Raw genomic sequence first — 19,810 nt, 5'->3', positions numbered from 1 at the left:
AATAAAAAAAAAATAATGAGAGAAAGAAAAATAAAATTTATTTTTTCTTATTGGGGGAGAGATAAGAAAGGAAAAAAATTAGCACTATTTTTTTTTAATTATTTAAAAATTTAAATAAGTAAACAAGAGTATATAGTTAATTTTTTCAACCAAGTACACTTTTTCTTTTTGATTAGTTAAGGTAAAATAAACATTATTTGCTTTCTTTCCATTATTTTTCTTCTATTTCCAAACAAAGAAAAGTGATAATTTCACTTCATTTTCTATCATTTATTTTCTTCATTTTCTATCATTTATTTTCTTTCATCTCCCCTGTCCACATATCTAAACAGAGGAGTAGGAGACAATCCAAATTCAAGAATGAAAATTATCAATTTGTTGCTCAAATTAATGTAATGATGTTATTATAATGTCTAAAGTTCAAGGATAATCAGTGAAATTTACCTCAAGCTTTGCCTGAGTGCTGGGGGTGATGGTGGTGAACAGGCGGTGGATCATCCAGGAACAGAACACAATTCTATCGATTTCTAATGGACTTGTAAGAGTTTAGGCAGATTTAAGCTGAAATCAAAAGCTCGGGGTTTAATTGATCTAACTTGAACTTTATACGCTGAATTGACTATTAGTCCAAACTTAAGAAGTTTTTTTAAATCCTTTAGAAAAAAAAAATTATAATTTGATCTTTATATATTTTTTTAATAAGAAAATTAATTTAAATATGGAAACTAAATTCTTATGATGTAAAATTAGTTAATCATAATTGAATCAGTTAATTTAAATATAAAAATAAAATTATTATAAATATTAAAAATATAGAATTAAATATTAAAATAGAAAGCTTTTAATTTTGATAAAATAATTATTTTATTAACAAAAATATTTCTATGGCTAACTTATTTTTTTTTTTTTAAAAAGAGAGTGGTTAAATTATAATTTTATTATATTTTAAAGACTAAATTATAAATTAAAAAAAATAGAGGCTACAAATAGAACAATAGGAGTTGGGCTGGGTCGTTGCTGTCAACAAAAATAGAGCCGCTCCTGAACGGAGGCGGTTCAAATTATTCAATAAGCGGAAACCCGGAGAGCAGGGTTTTAGCTGTTTTTAGGGTTTTTTTTTTTTTTTTTTTTTATTATTCGAATTGGCTGTAGCTGCTTCTTCTTCTTCTTCTCTCTTCTATTAATGTGGCATTTCAACAATAAATCATTGAATCACCATGAATGCACGATTTAGCCTAAACAAGAACAAGTTCGTGTCTCTAAACTAATTTTTTTTTTTCGTTTTTTAAAGATTAAGATTTGTTGTTGATTTGGTTCCTTTGAAGTTTAATGTTAATTTCTTTTCTTTGTGTGATTGTGCCTGAAGAAATGGCTACAGACGTTCCGGTAAAGCATCCGCCGGTGAATCCCTGCTGTACGGTGGTATGTTTTATATACATTAGTGGAAGATTTGATGTGTTATTTGAATTTTAGTTCATTGAAGTAGTGTTTCTATGTGTATATTTTGTATATTTTTTAAAATTTATAGACTCCCATGTCTGACAATATTTTGTTGGATTTCCTTAGTGGAAGGACAAATGTTCCAAGCTAGAAGTTGGGCGGAAACATTTAAGACAAGCTGTGCAGATTCTCAATGAACAAATCGATAAGATTCAAACGGAGAATACCACTCTCAAGAAAGGTATATTGTAAATTTGAAATAAGCTGTGTCATTGGATTGAGCATTTGCAGTACTTGAATTGAAAATAATAGTGTCCTTATCTTAGGGTGCATCTGGTTTTTCTTTTTTTTTTTTTTTTCTTTTTCCACTCACCCATTAAGGTTTGCTGTTCTTTCATCGTTCCTGGTTACACTTTTATACTTATGATAAGGGACAGAAGAGAAACTAGTAAAAATCTCTCACTTGTTGTGCAGTTTATGTGTTCCATAATGTCTTATGTATTGAAGATAGTATAATTTCAATTTAATTTGGTTATAGGATACATGCAAGTACTTTAGCTTGGCAGAAACAAATGCTTATGCAATAAACAGAAGGCCACAGAGGCGATGATTAGAATGAATGTTTAGGATGTACCGAGTAAATGCTATTGTCAAATATTTTGCAGATATACCATCTATTATATTTATGTCTTATTTGTCTTGGTACTGGAATTTATTTTTGTACATTTTTCAGCATATGAGCAAGAGCAGGCACGGGCAGAAACTGAGAAAGAGTGGAAAGATAAAGAATTGGCTGTCAGAGTTTCTTTGGAGAATGAGATTTCTGCCTTGAAGTCTGAAGTATTCTCCTTAAAGCAGAAAATAAGTGCAGAAGCTGAGGATGAAAGGGGGGAAGTGAAGCTCCTTCAGCATCATGTTTCTGAAGCGGAAAAGGAAATCACAAGGCTTAAATCGCTTCTCGAGAAAGAGAAAATAAGGGCAGATTCTGAAAAGAAGAATGCCGAGGCGCAGAAGAAAAGTGCTACTGAAGCATGGAAACATGTGAAAACTGAAAAGGCCAAGGCTGATGAAGAGAGGAAGCTTGCTAATAATGAAGGGAAGAAGGCTGAGGAATATCGGCTTCAGTTAGAGAAATTTAGGAAAGAAGTTGATGAAGAAAAATCAAAGCTGGTTTCTGGGACATTGAAGCTTGAAGAGGCAGTTAAAAAATTAGAAGCAGAAAAGCAGAAAGTGACCAAGGAGAGGAAACGTGCTGATTTAGAGATGGCTAAAGCAGAGGAGCAAAGGAAGCTTGCAGAAGCAAACAGGAAGAAGGTCATAGAAGAAAAATCTTGTGCTGAGAGTCTTTCTCAGCAGTTGAAGGATGCTATGCAAAGAATTGAGGAACTACAGAAGGAGATGAATAGCATTTTGTTGTCCAGAAAGTTAGATGAGACTCCTGGTTATCAATGCAATCAAAGTGAGATGTCTGTCTTCAATCATCAAATCTCCTCCTTACAGCGAAAAGGAAGTGCAGATATTAAAGATAAAACAAGGGATGCAATACTTTTTCAAGATTACCTTTCTGAAGAGGAAAAGGAAATCAATCAGCTCAAGGGGCTTCTTCAGAAAGAGAAAGAAAGAGCAGATTCTCTAAAGAAAACTGCTGAGGCAGAGAAGAAGAGTGCTTCTGAAGCATGGAAACTCATGATAACTGAAAAGGTTAAGGCTGATGAAGAAAGGAAGAAGTCTGAGGGATATCAGATTCAATTGGAGGCATTGAGGAAAGAAGCTGATGAAACAAAGGCAAAAATGATGTCTAATATTTTGAAGTTTGAAGATGCAAATAAAAGGTTAGTAATAGAAAAACATCGAGTGACTGAAGAGAGAAAGTGTACTGATTTGGAGAAGGCTAAGGGAAAGGAGCTAAGAAAACTTGCTGAAACAAATGGGAAGAGTGTCATGGAAGGAAAATCTTGTGCTGGAAATCTTTCTCAGAAATCGGAAGGTGCTGGAAAAAGAATGGAGGAATTACAGAAAGAGATAAATAAATTCATCCTCTCTAGAAGTTTGGATGGGTCTCCAGTTGATCTAAATTCAAATGCTCAAGCTGCAAAAATGAGATTTAAGTTTTGGTTAGAGAATTTCATGAAAGATGCAGATCATGCAGAGTTAGTTTTGGAGTTTTTAAAATTTGAGGAGGCAATCAAAAGGTTTGAGGTTGAAAAACAGGGGATTGTGATGGAGAAAAAGCACACAGATACAGAATTGAGGGAAGTAGAAGAGCTAAGAAAGCTTGTGGAAGTGAATAGGAAGATGGCATTGGAAGAAAAATCTCGTGCTGATCAGCTGTCTTGTCAAATTGAAGAAAGTAGGCGTAAAATTGAAGAACTGCAGAAGCAGATAGAGGAACTTTTATCTTCTAGAAGAGTAGTTGAGGCTTCTGCTATTTTACCTAGCAAAGAAGTGAAGACCAAATCCAGAAAATTGAAGCTTTTAGAAAGAAGGTTGAAGCTTGAAAAGATGCGATTGAAGTATGCCAAACAAGTGGCTAAGTTGGAAAAGATTCGCAGTAGTACTTTACAACAGGAACTAGGTCGCATAAAGGTGGATTCTGATCAAATTTCACAGCGCTTGGATGCTCTGGATAAATGGTTTTCGTCTGGTGTTGAATGTAGAGAGGACTTGGAAAAGGTTAGTTTCCTCGTTTACATCATTTAAAATACTTTGTTCTTATTCATAATTCCGAATTATATTACTTGCTTTGGTGATGGTGGTCATGGAATTAATGAAAAATAGCATACAGATTTTAGTGTTTGTTGCTACTGCTTGATTTTTCTAAGATGCGTGTTGCCTGTGGCTCTTTTGTAAAATGATCTGGTGTGTAGATCTTATAGTTACTCTCAATATAACTTTTTCCTTGTGTGAAAAGTTTTAGAATTTTGGTGCGAAAATGTTAGTTGAAATTGTTTGGAAAGTTTCAATTTAACTAGCTCTTTGGAAGAGAAACACATTCTTTCTTTTTGTCTTTCTTGTTTAGCTGAAATATTCCTTCATTCCCTCTTTTATGATAAGGCATCTGCCCAAGCATTAAATGGTTGCAGTAGTGTGTTAAACATTTAAATAAAAAAAAAGAAGGTATAACTTGTTTCTTGTTTATTCAATGTGTTTTGTTAACAGTTACTTATGCATACTTTTATGGCTATTGTACCTCAGATTGCTTACCCTCTTGAATTTTTAGTTTAGGGTCTCGCTATTTTCACTTTTTTTTCCCTAATTAGTTGTTCGTTTCCATGCTGTCTGGTCCAACCAACCTATGATAATGTTATGGGAGCTGCTGTCTAATTATGAGTAACTTTGATTCTAGATTGCCATTCTTTCTTTGTGCTCGGAAATTCATTGTTTCCATAATTGTTTCCTTCTACATAATCAAATCATGCACAAACTTCTGCCTTCAGTTAGCTTACTTGTTTGATGTGCTTCACAGGATGGAGTATCAGTGAACATGCAGAGATCAAAGCTGAAAAGGAAGTTTGGTGATTTAGAACCATCCCAGAAGTATGTTCCTAAAGAAAGTGAGCTCAAGCCTAGTTGCATGGCTAAGGCTACCTGTTATCCTCTTAGTCAATCCCTGTACCACAAATCTCGATTGCTCCCTGCATGTAAAGGGGACTGTGCTGAATCCATTTCAAGTATTGATTCTCAATTGAAGTCTCTGCATGAAAGTTCTCATAAAAAAATGTTACAGAGTTCTGCAATAAATTCCAGGTCAGCATCTTTTTCTGATAGTAAGTTGCTTGACTCACAGGAAATGGGTGCTTTTGTTTCCAAATCAGAGAAATGGGTAGAGAACTCTGATGGACAAACAACAATTTCTGGATTATCTGGTGAAGTGACCAAAATGCAGTTCAATGAAAATCTAGCTGTGGTGGCTGAAAATAGTATCAGAAATCCTCTTGGCGTTGATAGTTCTAGAAGAGTTAATGGACAAAACAGAAAGTGGAAGAAAATGGTTGATGCAATTGAATCGATTGAATTTTTGTATTCAGAAGGTAAGAAGTTGGATGTGCAGATGGAAGAAAAACTGTGTGTCTTGCATGGTATGTTAAACAGAGAAATTGAGAAACCACTTGATGAATTGAAGCTTGTGGAAGCTAGTGCTCTAGGTGGTTCATATGCTAAGCATGAGAGGGGTCACAAGAGAAAGGCACCTTGTGATGAGACAATAATTATGCAACATTTTTGCAGCATAGATGAGCAGAAGGAGATTGTACCAATTGGAAATGAAGTTCTTGATGATGCAAATGCCTGCAGACATGCTTCCCCTTCTGTCATTAATCAGTTGGGAATCCCACTAGAATGCATCAAGGGATTAAGTGATTCTTTTGAAAGTGACCTTGCAATTATGGAAAGGGTTGAGGAAGTAGAAAATGGGGTTTACATGAAATTATTGGACTTGGATAATACTGCAGATGAGGAAAGTTACAGGAAAGCACTGGAAATGCCCTTGTCACCTAATCTTCCTGAGATTGAGATTTCTAGTGCTGATATATTTGATATGGATAAGTTTGAAGCAGGTTATAGCGTCCATGGAGGATTGTCAAATGAGAAAGGCATCAAGGTGCCTTCTCACAGTTTTGACGTTGTTGATGTGGAAATTAGTTCCAAAAACTTGACATGTAATGCCTCGGGAACTTCCTGTGGTGAATTACTGCAGGGGAATCAAGGTCTTGTTAATTCTTTTGATATGTTTGGCAATGAAAATGGCTATTGTAATATGGAAATTGAAAGAGCTTCTGATAAGCAGACTGGTGGGGATTCTGAAGTGCTCAAGATTTCAAACATACCTATTTCCAGGGATGGGGCCCTGAAATTTTCATCTGAAAGCAAACTTGAATCCGTGCATGACAATATTCCTGCATATTGTGTGGTGTTTGCTAATACTAAGGACTCTAGCAGTGTTTCGAGAATATTTTGTGCGACAAGAACTTGTGTGGTCCACTGCTCTTTGGATACTGAAACCCAGTGCATGGTCCAAAAGATTTTGGATGTTATAAAAATGGAAGAGGAACTTTTACCCAAGTAAGTGATTCATATCTTTTCAAGATAGTATATATGGTGTATGTCCATATATATGTGAACTTAAGTTCATATGTTTAATTATTATCTGTAATATTGTTCTGTTTTTATTTACTTAGGTCCCAATTTGGTTTTCAAATAGGGTTTCTATGGTTGGTTAGATGATGAAATTGAGCATTTTCTTTTTACTTGTTCAAGGGATAAGGCTTGTGCATTTTTCACATCGATTCTGCTGAATTTCTCTGTGAGTGCTTTGGGGAAGCCTGGATGTTTTTTGGATAGGGATTTTCTCCATTGCCTAGATTTATTTGCTGGGCAAATAAATTCAGGTATGTTCATTTGGTATATGACTATTATGTCCTGTTCTACAAGTTCTATATTCACATTATGTGATGTAATGTATCTTATTTTCATTTTTCTTTATTGAGCTTATCTTATCTGTTTTTGAATGCAGTGGTGTCAGGTGTTGATACAAGAAGTTCAGTTGCAGGTTTAGGTTGTTTGAATGAACTGCTTCATCTCATTGAGGATTTTCTCATAAATGGGCAAGTGATGGTGCTGGCTGATGTATCTTCTGAGACATTGAGTGAATTTGGTTCAAGGATGAATATCTTTCTGGATGGTTTAAACATAAATATGTTCTCGAAACCTGCTTCAGCTGATCAATTGGTGGCAGGGAGCATCATATTGGCATCAATATGTAAAGCTATAGACCGCATCGAGATTATTTTTGAGGCTTCTTACAATCTTTTGCGGATTCGAAAATATGATACTGGTGTTTTATTGACCATTCTTCATGTTTTTGCATACATTGGCGGCAGTAAATTTTTCTCGCTGAAGGAATACAGTTTGACAGTGACCGTGTTAAAATCAATAATATTTTTTCTTGAAGGACATTCATCAGTTGCTTCAGCACATTCATCAGTTGCTTCAGCTTCTTCATGCCTTTCATCTTTGCAAGAGGTTGGACTTAAGTTCCATCTGTGTGCGAAATGTCCGTTTGATGCAGTTTCAGTGGATGTGGTTGCATCAATGCTGATGGAAAAGCTTCATAGTTGTGTTTTATCAGGAACCATGCATCAGCATCTCATGGAACTGGATAATTTATCAAATTCCCATGCTAAGGAGAGTTTAAGTGCTGAAATAGTTTCTTGTGCCCTTCATGTGAATTGTGATGCATCTTGTAGTACAAATAAGTGTGTGATGCCTTCTGATTCAAATTGTGTCCATAGTCGGACTTTATGTTACCTTAGTGATGTCCTATCTTTGGTGGAACTGCTCGCTTGCTACATGGTATGTGTTTTTATGTTTTTGGCTTGTTGCCAAAGTATTGCTATTTAACCGTTTTGTGCTGTTAAATTATTATTACTTCTTACTTTTGTCTGGACATGGTTCTGGATTTCACTTATTCCTTGTGAGGTCTTGCTAGAATTTGGGAAGTCATTTTGATTTTTATATCAAATAGATACATTTTTATTTTTTGAATTTTTTATGTGCAGGTTTTCAATTTTGATACTATTAGTGGTTGTGTTATTAGGTTGACTACAATTACCATATAGGTCATAGGCTCAAACTCTCATGGGGTTGTCAACAATGTTAAATCTCTATCTTCTTGTATTAGAACTTAGATATCCCATAAAGATGTGAATGTGCGCTATTTGTGAAGGAATAAAGTGAGAAATGACATATTGAACTTGAGAGAAATTTGTCTAGGTTATGAATTCCAAGTAGATTAGGATTACTTTCTATTTAAGCTGCAGTGTTTTAATATCATTTTTGTGAATCATGATGTGAAAGTATGGAACATTATCTGCTTACATATGTTTGCACACAGAGACACAATCATGCACTTAAATGATGCAAGGAACTAATAGGGTCCTGCATTATAGTGGTAGTCCTTTTAGCATATTCTTACACTTATTGCCCAATACAGTTTAGGAGAATGAAGTTTCAGTACAATTTTATTGTTTGAAGTAGAATCTTATGGTTGCCTACAATTTCAGTACATTGTTAACTCTCTTGGTTCAGAGTTAAATATAGGCCATTTGGTTTAATTCTACTTTTGCTTAGACCATAGCCACAGATTCTTCTGAGTTCTGAATACAACTTTGAATAATTCAAATGATTGAATTTCATTTATTAATATATTTTTTAAGCAAGGAGAAGCTTAAATATGTTCCCTTGCTTATGTAATAACCAAGTTCTGTGCAAGATCTAAAATGTGAGTTCCTAGATTTATAGATTTAGGCATTGCCTAGGAAATTGCAATGTTTTTTAATTTTCCTCTCATTTTTTAAGCCTTCTTTGCTCTGCATGGTAATGGGAGACTTGGCATATTACCTTTCATACAGAGAGACTAAAAGCTGACATTTTGCATTTCTTTCTCCTGTCCATATGCAGAGCTGGGAGTGGACATGTGGTAAAATTATCCCCGTGTTGCTGGAAATTTTGGAAAGACCTATGCTAGATGATTTTGCTGTTGCTGTTGTTGTTCTGCTTGGTCAGCTTGGGAGGTATGTTTTTCATGGTCATTTGTAACTGATGCTTGCCATGGTTGATATTTTTTTATTCTCCGGCCTCTTAAAACCATTCTGATTTTTAGTGGGAGCTCTATCTATTACTGAGAATCTTACCTGTACACCTATAATTTATTTATTTATTATTATTTTTTCAGTCTGATGTCCTACCATTCCTATATCTACTTATGATTTCCTAGAATTGTTTACTTGTAGACCTAGTATCAACAGGATTGGTGGAAAAAAAAAAAAACTAAAGGATCAATTAAACTCATAAGCAAACTAGGGATTTATTATCACAAAATTTTATTAATTATGGATTTTTTTTTAATTTGTTTTCAGAATTAATAATGATGTATTTAATTTACTGAATTACAGCTGGAAAACTTGAAATAGCTGGGCAAATATTTTCGATTGCTTTGTGCATTAGAGATGGTTCTGATAATGAGCTTTGACAGACATATTTTAACAGATGAGTGTCTCTGCTTCAGCCAAATCTCTCTCAAATAGTATTTAAGACTTCCTCGCTAAAAAGATGGGGTGGGAATTAGTCAAAATTTCCTGATATGACATACATAAGGCAGATCACAGTGGAACCTTTTGCTATCCTAGACCTTGCTCTATTACCAACGAAATTTTCTGAACTTATTGTTTTACGTTGTTATGTTTATGCATTTGACTTGATTATTTAATCAACTGTGCTATAATATTCAGGATTGGAGTTGCTGCTTGTGGTTACCAGGACATGGAAGTTGAGAACTTGAAATGTAAATTATCTGGTTATCTGTTGCGGGATAGTACCATCAGAGCATCTTTTCCTGTTCAAATTGCCGCCATTACTTCTTTGCTAGGACTTATGTCTCTTAATTTTGAAGATGTCGTCCAGAGTGAATTGAGGCTTCCAGAAGTTGCAAGTCAATCTGTTTTTAAACTTATAAGAAATTGGTTTTCTTCATTAGGCAAGGAGCAACAGACCTTGTCGTTCAACCTCTTACAGTCTGCTGCAATAGTTACAAGGTGAAAGTATCTCTAATCTGACCATGCTTTTCCAGTCTGAAGTAGGGCATTCGCAGTAGCAATTAGGTATTATAAATTTAAATTAAAAATGTAGGAAATCTCTGGGGTCTACCATTTAATAGGTTTTGCCCAATGAGAATTCTGAGATTAAAAACCAGGGATTTTTAATGATGAGCAAGAAGGAAAAACAGGGCGATTTTGAGATGTAGGTGGCTGTAAGCCCTTGTATTATTGTGTAAATCCGTAAATTTTTTGGACCATCTTTGTTTGTTACATTATTTCCTGGCTGATATGACATTAATTGATTTTTTTTTTAAACCTCTTTATGGGAATTGCAAGTTGATTGTGCAAAGATGTTCACAAAGGCATTCTGTTCTGTGCCTTGGAAACTGTTGTTCGCACCTTTGCGAACTGTTCTTTCCTCATTTTTTTATTAGGATGGATGGTTGGCTCCTTGTTTTGAAAAGGGTATTTTTTTGGTTGCATTTTAGTCATTAATGTTCTATAATTTGATGATCTTTGCATTTTGGTATTTGAATCATACACTTGGACTCTATTAGGCAATATTAGTTGTTCTAATAGCTATTGACTATTTTAGTAGCTGTCAGCTATTTTTTGAACTGATAGCTATTAGTAGTTAGTCGTTTATATAACTATTAAAATAAAAACATTTGATAAAGATATTATTAAATTAACTGTTAAATGTAATAATAGTGATGTATAATCTTGTTAATTCTAGTAAAATGCTCTATCAACTTTTAAAAACTAGAAGAGGTAGTTTTTCATAAATATTAGGATAAATATTATTACATCGAGCAATATAAATAAAAAAGGAAGTGTTTTGATTTTAATTAAAACACCAAACGCTATTTGAAAAGTTATTGCTGAACAAGTCTTGAAGTCTCTTAAATATATTTTTAATAATAATAATAATAATAAAATTAGCTGATTTTGAAATAATAAAGACAATTTGTGTATGTTAACTTCAATATAAAAAAAAAAATTAATAATTGAGCTTTTTTGAATTTAGGGAACGAAAGTTGGAATCATTCAATTCAGCTTTGGAAATGAAAGGATTTACAGTTTGTCCTCAAGAAACTGTTTGAATTTCAAAATTTCCTGCGTGGTCTCTCAGTATATCCTCATTTGTATGTGAATCCCTTGTCAATGTTTTGGAAATTAAAGCATTCTTCTCTTCAATTTACGTTCACTCAAGCACGCAAAGTCGAGGAAGAGAAGTGGAAAAATTTAGCAAAAGGTATGCTTTGGGTTATAATTATTTTGATTTACAATTTTATAATTTGTTATTATATGTTAGTATTTTTGGATTACAATTTTAGAGTAGAGATTATTTATAAAAATTAGTTAAATAATATATTTAAATTTAGTTAGTATATCTGTAATTATTAATATGTTTGGATTAATATTTATATTAATATATTTAATATAAAAAAATATAGCACATAATATAATTAAATTTATTTATTTTATAAATTTAATAATTTGAGTGTTGCTGAGTTTTGAGTGTCGGTGGGTGGTGTAGGTTTTTGTTTTGTTTTTGGGTGGGAAGACGGCCAAGGACTTATTTGAAATTTTGCACATCGAGTATTATAAAGTTGCCATGTCTCCATCAAGTCGACGGATATCCATGCCAAATGTGCATACCAATACTTAAAAGTATCGGTGTTTTGCACATGACGCGTCTTTTCATGGCATGACAGAAATTTTCAATTGCTTTTTTATTATTTTTTCTTTCGTTAAGACATATCCAGCGTCCAATTTTTCTGGAATTATCTTTTTCAATACATAGAAAATATATATATATATATATATATATATATATATATATATATATATATTTTTTTTTTTTAATTTCACTTAGTTTTGGCAATATATATATATCTGGAGAATGTTTTACTCATATGATCCCTCTTTGCACTTGAAGGTGGACTTCTATTCTTCACAACCACGATCTGGAATTCTCTTAAATTATATGGAATTCAGTCACCGAAATGCTTAGCACTCACTACACTTCTCTTTTATCAATGCGTTAAAGCTATTCAACAAATACTTTCTTCTCACTTTTCTGTATCACTGTTAATCTTAAATTTTCATATGGCAACAATTCGAAAAGGCAAATAATATATTTTTTCATGTTATTCTATTTCATATTATATAATAAAAATAATTCCTTTTTTTTTTCTAAAATTCATGCACTTTTTATAATTTACCTATATTTGATAAAAAAAAAACTATATAGTGTTATTGGCAAAAAGAAATTAATAATTTTTTTTTAAAAAAAAGAAGAAAAAGTAGATTATTTATTGTAGTGATATATATTTAAAAAGATTCCATTATATTTTTATCAACATTACTTTAGTCTTCTCTTTTCTCATCTTTTTCTTTTACTTCCCTTTTTCTCTTACCTTTTTTTTTTTGTTGGGCGGTCACCTGTGAATATTTTTATTAGTGGTTGCTCTCTTCGCCCCTTTTCCTTTGTGTTCCCTCCATTTTTTTTTTTCTAATAATTCTCTAATCTATGCCATTTAAAATGGATTCTGCGTATATGTATATAAATATTTTCTTGTTGATGAATTTTGAGTTCTGAGTTATTTGATTATGTTTTAGTAAGGATTTATTTTTCTTTGTTTTTATTTTTATGGAGTTATTCCTTCTAATTAAGGATTTATTCCGTCTTCATTTTATGGAATGTTTGAATGTGCTATTTGTTACATGGATAAGAGTGTTGTATGAGGCACAAGTCTTTTATTCAATAGGAGGTTAAAATTTGAAGGTTTTCATACTAGATTAGTAGAAAGACCATCAAGTTAGATAGTGGCTGTAAATTACTACTAAATAGAGCATGTTTCCCATCGATTGGCCAAGTTAAATGTTCTATTAACACGATCGAACCATTTAAATCAAGATAATGATTTTTTTTATAAGTAATTTATATTAATTTGCTTATGCAAAAATATAGTAATATGATGATTTGTACTTAATTTTGTTTTCTATTTCAAACTAATGAAATATATTTTCTCTAGAAAAAAAATTAAAAATTAAAATATTTTATTAATGCTTTTTAATTTAAGGTATTATAATCATCTTCAGGGCTCTAAACTCTAGAGTTTGAGTCGTAGCCAAATGAACTACATTATTGTTAAAATATATCAAATTTTAAAGAATTTTATATTTTTTTGGTTAATTTACAACTTAACCCCAAATTTGATAAAAACCACAACTAAATCTCCCTATTTGCAATTTTAAATAATTTGGTCTCTCAATTTTGATTTGTAACATCTTAATCCCTCACTACTCTCTAAGTTCTACAATATTTCTCTGTGGTCCCTCTCACCTCTTTATGCTCTCTCTCACTCCTCCTCGCTTGGAATCCATGACTTCAACAAAAGTATAATAATTCCTTGTACCAAATGAGTGAGAGAGAGAGAGAGAGAGAGAGACAGAGAGAGAGAGAGAGAGAGAGACACCTCCTCACTTGGAATCCATGACTTCAACATTCCTTGTATCCAAATGAGAGAGAGAGAGAGAGAGAGAGACCTCCTCGCTTGGAATTCATGACTTCTGTAACATCTCGAATTTTTAAATAATTTTTTTTGTGTGAGAACTGACTAGTTTGGTAGGCCTAGGAGGGGTATTGTGTAGTTGTTGTGTTGTGGGCCTGAAGCTTTTTGGATTGAGAAATATTAGTTGAGTTATTTTGCAGGTTGGGTAGGTCCTAGGCATAGAGAAAACTTTGTCGATTTTGGGCATAAACCTAGGGTTTCTTAGGCTCTTTAGTTCTTTGTTTTGAGTTAATATTGATAAATTTCTTGAATATGATTGTTTAGGTGGTCTAAGTCAACCTTCCTCGTCTTCTCAGTCACCCTAGTGGCATTTGGATAATCTGTGAGTAGATATTGATTTTATTTATAATTTCAATATTATTATCATATATTCAAGGCATGCTCATGCATTCACACACACACACACACACACACACACACACATATGTAGTTAAATGCTAGGCACACCCTTATGTTGCATATTTTATTGGTGAAATTATTGTGGATGTCACCTTAAGGTAATTTAGAGCTCTGTGTATGTTTGCTTATGTTTGGTGTGGATATGGATATGGGTAGGATGGGTAGTCGCACGCTGGAGCTTGATTTGCTAGGACCTAATCCTTATATGTGGAAAAGTCGAGGTAAGTACGGCTTTGAGTTGATCTCGCTGACCTCTACACTTGGATAATTAAGAGAAAGTCCAGCTTGAGTTGACCTCGTTGGTAGGTATTGGAATTAAGAGAGCTATAAAAGGGATCAACTCCCATATGTATATATGTTGATGTGACACGCGGGTGTGTGAGTGCTCTAAATTATCTTTTGTGCGAATATTGTTTGAATTGTTTGAAATTATGTGTGTATATTGCATTTCATACATAGGAATGCATTAGGTTTAGATAGTTATAGAAATTATATTTAAAATCAATATCTTACTCTATGAGTAGAACGCTTACCCCTATTCAACTATTTTTCCTCAGGTGACTGGTGGATTTATTAAAAATAACGCGTTTTCTTTTCTCGCAGGTTAAACTAGAAAATTTTAGTTTACTTTTATTATTTTTTGTTAAATTTTAGAACTTCACATATACCAGTAGTGTATTATCCTTATCTGGGGTTGTATTAACTAAACTTTTGTAGTTGTAATCTTATTTATGTGGAAATGTTTGGATGCATGAGATATTCATTCCTTTAGATGAGAGAGCTGAGCTCCCATTTGATTATTTATCTACTTTGAGGATTGTGAGAGTGAGCTGAGCTTCCCATATTATTGTTTTATTGGTTTACAGGTTGGGTGAGTTAAGGCTCCTTATTGGATAGTCCAATTTATGATCATATTCTATCCATTTGATTTCTTGAAATTGGACTATATTTATGGGCTTTATAGTTGTGCTAGAAATAGTTAGGCTTACTATGAGCTTTGGGGGCCTTATGCTGATCCAAGTCCTAGTACCGGTCTGGCCCATGAGATTGGGTCGTGACAAAGTTGATATTAGAGTTTAGGCTCTAGATTTATGGGAAAGTGCATACTTGGAGTTGTCACATGCAGAGCATAGGTTCCTGCTTCATCTTTTTCTGTAACTCCTTGTTTTTAGATTCTACGTTATTCTTTGGGTAATATAAGAGTGCTTCAATTTAGTGTCTCAATCTTCATGAAGTACATAGTGATGTGAACTTGAGCTACAGACATGTTGAGGTCTGCTAGGGGGATACGTACTCTAAGAAATGTCATGTTTCTATCAAAATAGGGCTAATTAGCTTGCCTATCTAGTGCAAGGTACGAGTACATAAATGTGAGTTATAGTAGTATAGCTGCCCTAGATGGAGGTGAGGGTACCATTGCTAGCAGTTATCAGTGGACAACCTAGTCAGGGCAAGTTTATGGTATCAGTGGGTTAAAGAGAGATAAGAGATTGAAAAACCTAGTTTATTGGGACGTACCATAGTGACTTATGTAATGCTCTCATTATTTGAGTGGTAAGCTGCAGATTACAGTACCGATATAATATTATTATGTAGAACTACGTGCATCCCTAATGTGTTATACATGGATGTTTGCAACTAGCTTTTGTTTTGGTATGGATATACCAAAATAGAGTTCTGTTTTTGTAAAGGAGTTTGGGACTCCTAGTTACGAGTTTAAAATCCTTGAGCTAGAATATCAAAGATCCCAGTTGGGCGGTAACTAAAGTCAGTGACTCAGTTACCCTAGCATGAGCTAGAGTTACATAAGAAGTTGCCATAAGATTAGAGGTTTCAGTATAATCACAAGTAAAGGTAACACCTGCAGAGTGAGACCATATGGTCTCTAATGTAGGGTCTTAGATAGTTTTGGCATTACAATGGACATTTTGCCAAAAGTTTAGTGGAAATAGTATTTTTTTTTTGTGGGGCAGTAAGGAGTAGCATACGACTTTGTTCCCTTGAAAAGGAGACCAGATGCCATGAATAGTGTTCATAGCCTATGAAATAATGCTTTAAGAAGTTTGCAGTATGATAAGAGAGCAGATAGCCTGACATGGTTGTGGCAAGGTGACAAATGCAGTACCTCGTTTGCAATTGATTATAATGTAGGATATGTTCTTATCCTTTCAGGAGGCACAAAAGGTTACTACTAGTGATGGTGACCTATGGAATAGTGTCCCAAATGGGACTGTAGAGTGAGGTAGAGAGATGCTAGCTCATGTATCCTAGAGAGGGTATAAGTTTCATTGTAGGAATCATAAGTGATCAGATCATGATGGATGTAAAGTCTTTGAATTAAATGACAGGTTTGGGTACCCAATATCATAAGTTTTAACTAATTAAGTGGATATGGGAAAATAGAATCCCTATAGATCCTCTCCCTAAGGTAGTGGGGGGCAGTATGTAGTCAAAGGATAGGGACAGAGATCACACAGTAAATGCATGTATGCAATTCTTTGAATTCCTTTTCAAGTTCTTATTACTTAAGAAAAGAGTACACTCTAAATAGAATAATATTAAGGGTAGTAAGTCAGCAAAGGTAAATTACAAAATGCTGGTAAATTACAAAATGCTAGTAAATATATTAAGTGTTAAAATGAACATTTTGATAGTTAATTGTAGATGCAGCATAACCAGAATGCCAGTGGAAGTACTAGTTAGAGTGATCAAAAGATCAATTCTGAGTAACATCAAGGTGTAGATGACTTGATAGAGACAAAGAAAAGGTATAAGTTTCTAACATAACAGTTAGGTCAAGAAAGAAAATAGAGCTAAAAAATAAAATAGTTAAAGTTTGGATTTGGGTAAGATAAAAGGAGTTGATTAAAGAACAAATTGAAAGGACCAAATTAGGATAAGATTAGGAAGAGTAGAGTCAGGATACAAAGGAGAACATTTGTCACGGTATAGAATCTAAAAATGTAAAACTCAGAGTAGGTCATAGTTGGTGTAGTGTTAGGAGCCAGAACATGAAGCTCAAAGTTATAGGATTTAGAATAAACTTTGTCTGTTTTCTGTCCCTAAGGTAGAATAAGGGACAATACGATAAGGACCTTTTATATTGTTAATAGTATGAGGAAAGTTAGGTGAGGTATGCAACCAAAGTAGGTAGTAACCAGAGAGTGTGCAATGGTAACTTGAACTGTCTTACAAGACAAAGAAGCAAAATCAATAGATAGTAAGTTGAATAAAACTCAACCTATTGGATTCAAATATGCCAGAGAAGAGAAAAAAATGAGGGATAATGGCACAAAGATTTGATGTTAGAATTCAAAATGGTGAAACCTGGAGTCTGTAATTAGGAGTTAGGCAAGTGTTTTTAGTGTGACTAACTGAGTAACTTTGTGAGGAAATATGAGTAACGGTTTGATAATAAGTAACAGAACAATAGTAGAGGACAGGACAGGTATAAATATTACTCATAAGTTACTAAAAAGTACAATGATCAAAGTAATGAATGTAAGACTAAAGTAGTTTTGGAAGGATTTGATAGTGAAAGGTGTCTTCCAGAATACCGTAAAAGACAGAGACACAGGATAATGATGATAGGTATGAAATACAAATGGAGTGTAAACAGATATAGTAAATTATGAGGTTATATGCCAGGCAGAGCAGTGGTACAATAAGAAGTTAGTGCAATGAAATCCTGTAAGTAGAGCATAATAATTGCGAAGAGATGATGAAAATTGAAGAGGAGAATCAAGAGATATTAGTAAATTTGAGGCTGAAGTTTGGAAAACTATAGGCAATAGATGTGGCTATGTCAAAAAGAATGAATGCGTAAAGTATCTTGTCTGGGATTGTGGTACAACACCAATTTCTCACTGCCATGATAGATCAAGAGGAAATTATAGGTTCAAGGATACCTATCTAACCATGAAGAGCAATTCCCTACAAAGGATAATAGGGAACGATAATATTTTGATGGTTATGTTAAGAAGGAGATATAGAAAGAATCATCCATTGTGAATGGCCCGTGTTCCATAAAATGAGTAGTAGGTTAATACTATAGTATGATACTATATAGTATATGTGCTAGTGGAAACCAATCGTAGAGTTAGAATTTTAAAAGTAATAGAGTTAGCAATCAAGTTAGGATTAAGAAATAATAAAAAGGTGTATTTCTATATTCCTGAAGTGAAAGGGTTTAGCTTTGATGGTGGCAGAAGTGTAGCTCCATATAATTTAGTGTCAGCCATAAGTGCCAGAAAGATGTTAAAGCATGGCTGTCAAGGTTATGTGACACTGGTGGGAGATATATCTGTTGAAGGTACTTGTATGAAAAATGTACCTATTATTAGGAAATTTATGAATATTTTTCCTGAGGAGCTTCCTGGAATGCCACCTGATAGGGAGATTGAATTTTGCATAAATACTATACCGGGTACAAACCCCATTTCTGTACCACCCTATAGGATGGCATTAGCGGAGTTAAAAGAATTGAAAGAACAACTGTAGGAGCTTCTTGTAACACCCCCGTTTGCATAGCCTGGTAGATTTCAGCATTAGGTGGGTGTGGTGTGCCTCGACAATTAAGGAGTTTAGAGCCACTCTTAAGACTTCTTGAGATGACATATACAAAAATAATTAGTTATGTTTAATTAGTTAACTATAAATAAGATAAACAGAACATATGAAGTTAAACGAGCGAGAGTCACGATGAGTGACCTCCTCGAACGCATCGAAGTCATTTTAAACTCAAATTTGAACCGTAAAAGTGACATGTTGTCCTTAAGACCCTTATGAACACAATGGAAAAGAAAATCACGAAAAGAAGGTTATGCCAGTCAAATAATTAGGTCAGGGAGCCAGAAGAAATATGGAATTATTTGCAAACCGGGATGAACCGGCGAGGGGCAATTTGGTCAATTGACCCCGAGAGCTGACTCTTGACCTGACTGTCAAATAAAATCGGAGAAAAGAAAATTTCAGAATCGAGAATTAAATTAAAGAACTAATAGAAAAATAAATAGAAAAAAAAAAGAAAAAGAAGATGGGAAAAGTCAAAGGTGATGACATTATGCATGATGTCATAAAGGATTAATTAATTTATTTTATTAATTTGGGATTTTTGGTCTTCAAAAAGGGGATAAGATTAAAGAAAAAAAAAAAAAAGAAAAGTCTTCTTCTTCTCCCTTGTTTGCCGCCCCATCTCCTCCATAAGCTCCATGAAAAATCTTTCCTTAAGCTTACATTAAGCTTAATTTTCTTCACCCAATCAACATAACTCCCACCTAAAAACTTCATTCTTGCATCTTGAAGAGTATAGAAAGGAAGAATAGAGGAAAGAAAAAGTGTGAAGTTGGAACAAAAAGTGAAGATCAAAGGCTTCACCTAAGGTTGTTATTCTAACCTTCAATTTCTATTTTAAGTGCATGCTTATTACTTAAAATGAGCTTAGAATTCATTAAATGAAGTGAAAATATGGGGGAAGGACTATTAGTGAATTTTCAGCCAGCCTAAAGGGAGTATGAATTGCATGAATTTAATGGGTTTGAATGAGTTTAGGAACCATACTTAGTTGAATGATTAGCATTAAAACCATTAAATGTAGTTAAATGCATGAGATAAAGGAGTTAGGGTTTGAATGTTAGGGTTTGTGAACCAAATTTTGGGAGAAATGCATAAATGATATCTTTAACCAATTGTGAACTGAAAAATGGTCAATAATGACCAAAGGGGATGTGCGGGAATTGTTGGAAGTGAAGCCAAATTCGTAGGGCAGCAGCATGACCAAGCCAACTTTGAAGGACC

The 19,810-nt window shown here is 33.7% G+C and overlaps 1 protein-coding gene across 1 annotated transcript; it reads left to right on the top strand.

The window, feature by feature from the left end:
• Positions 1 to 1,093: 1,093 nt before the first annotated feature.
• On the top strand, positions 1,094 to 10,383 carry LOC110642766 (uncharacterized). Its single transcript, XM_058132187.1, has 9 exons — positions 1,094 to 1,249; positions 1,367 to 1,422; positions 1,567 to 1,681; positions 2,174 to 4,113; positions 4,907 to 6,501; positions 6,697 to 6,827; positions 6,953 to 7,791; positions 8,899 to 9,011; positions 9,729 to 10,383. Exons 2-9 carry the CDS (start codon positions 1,369 to 1,371, stop codon positions 10,033 to 10,035), a joined length of 5,094 nt encoding a protein of 1,697 aa, XP_057988170.1. The 5' UTR covers positions 1,094 to 1,249; positions 1,367 to 1,368; the 3' UTR covers positions 10,036 to 10,383.
• Positions 10,384 to 19,810: the final 9,427 nt, after the last annotated feature.

The sequence above is a fragment of the Hevea brasiliensis genome, chromosome 13, assembly GCF_030052815.1.
Source record: "Hevea brasiliensis isolate MT/VB/25A 57/8 chromosome 13, ASM3005281v1, whole genome shotgun sequence".
NCBI lineage: Eukaryota > Viridiplantae > Streptophyta > Magnoliopsida > Malpighiales > Euphorbiaceae > Hevea > Hevea brasiliensis.
Note: the sequence above shows the minus strand (reverse complement) of the source record. Positions and strands in the feature narration are given on the sequence as shown.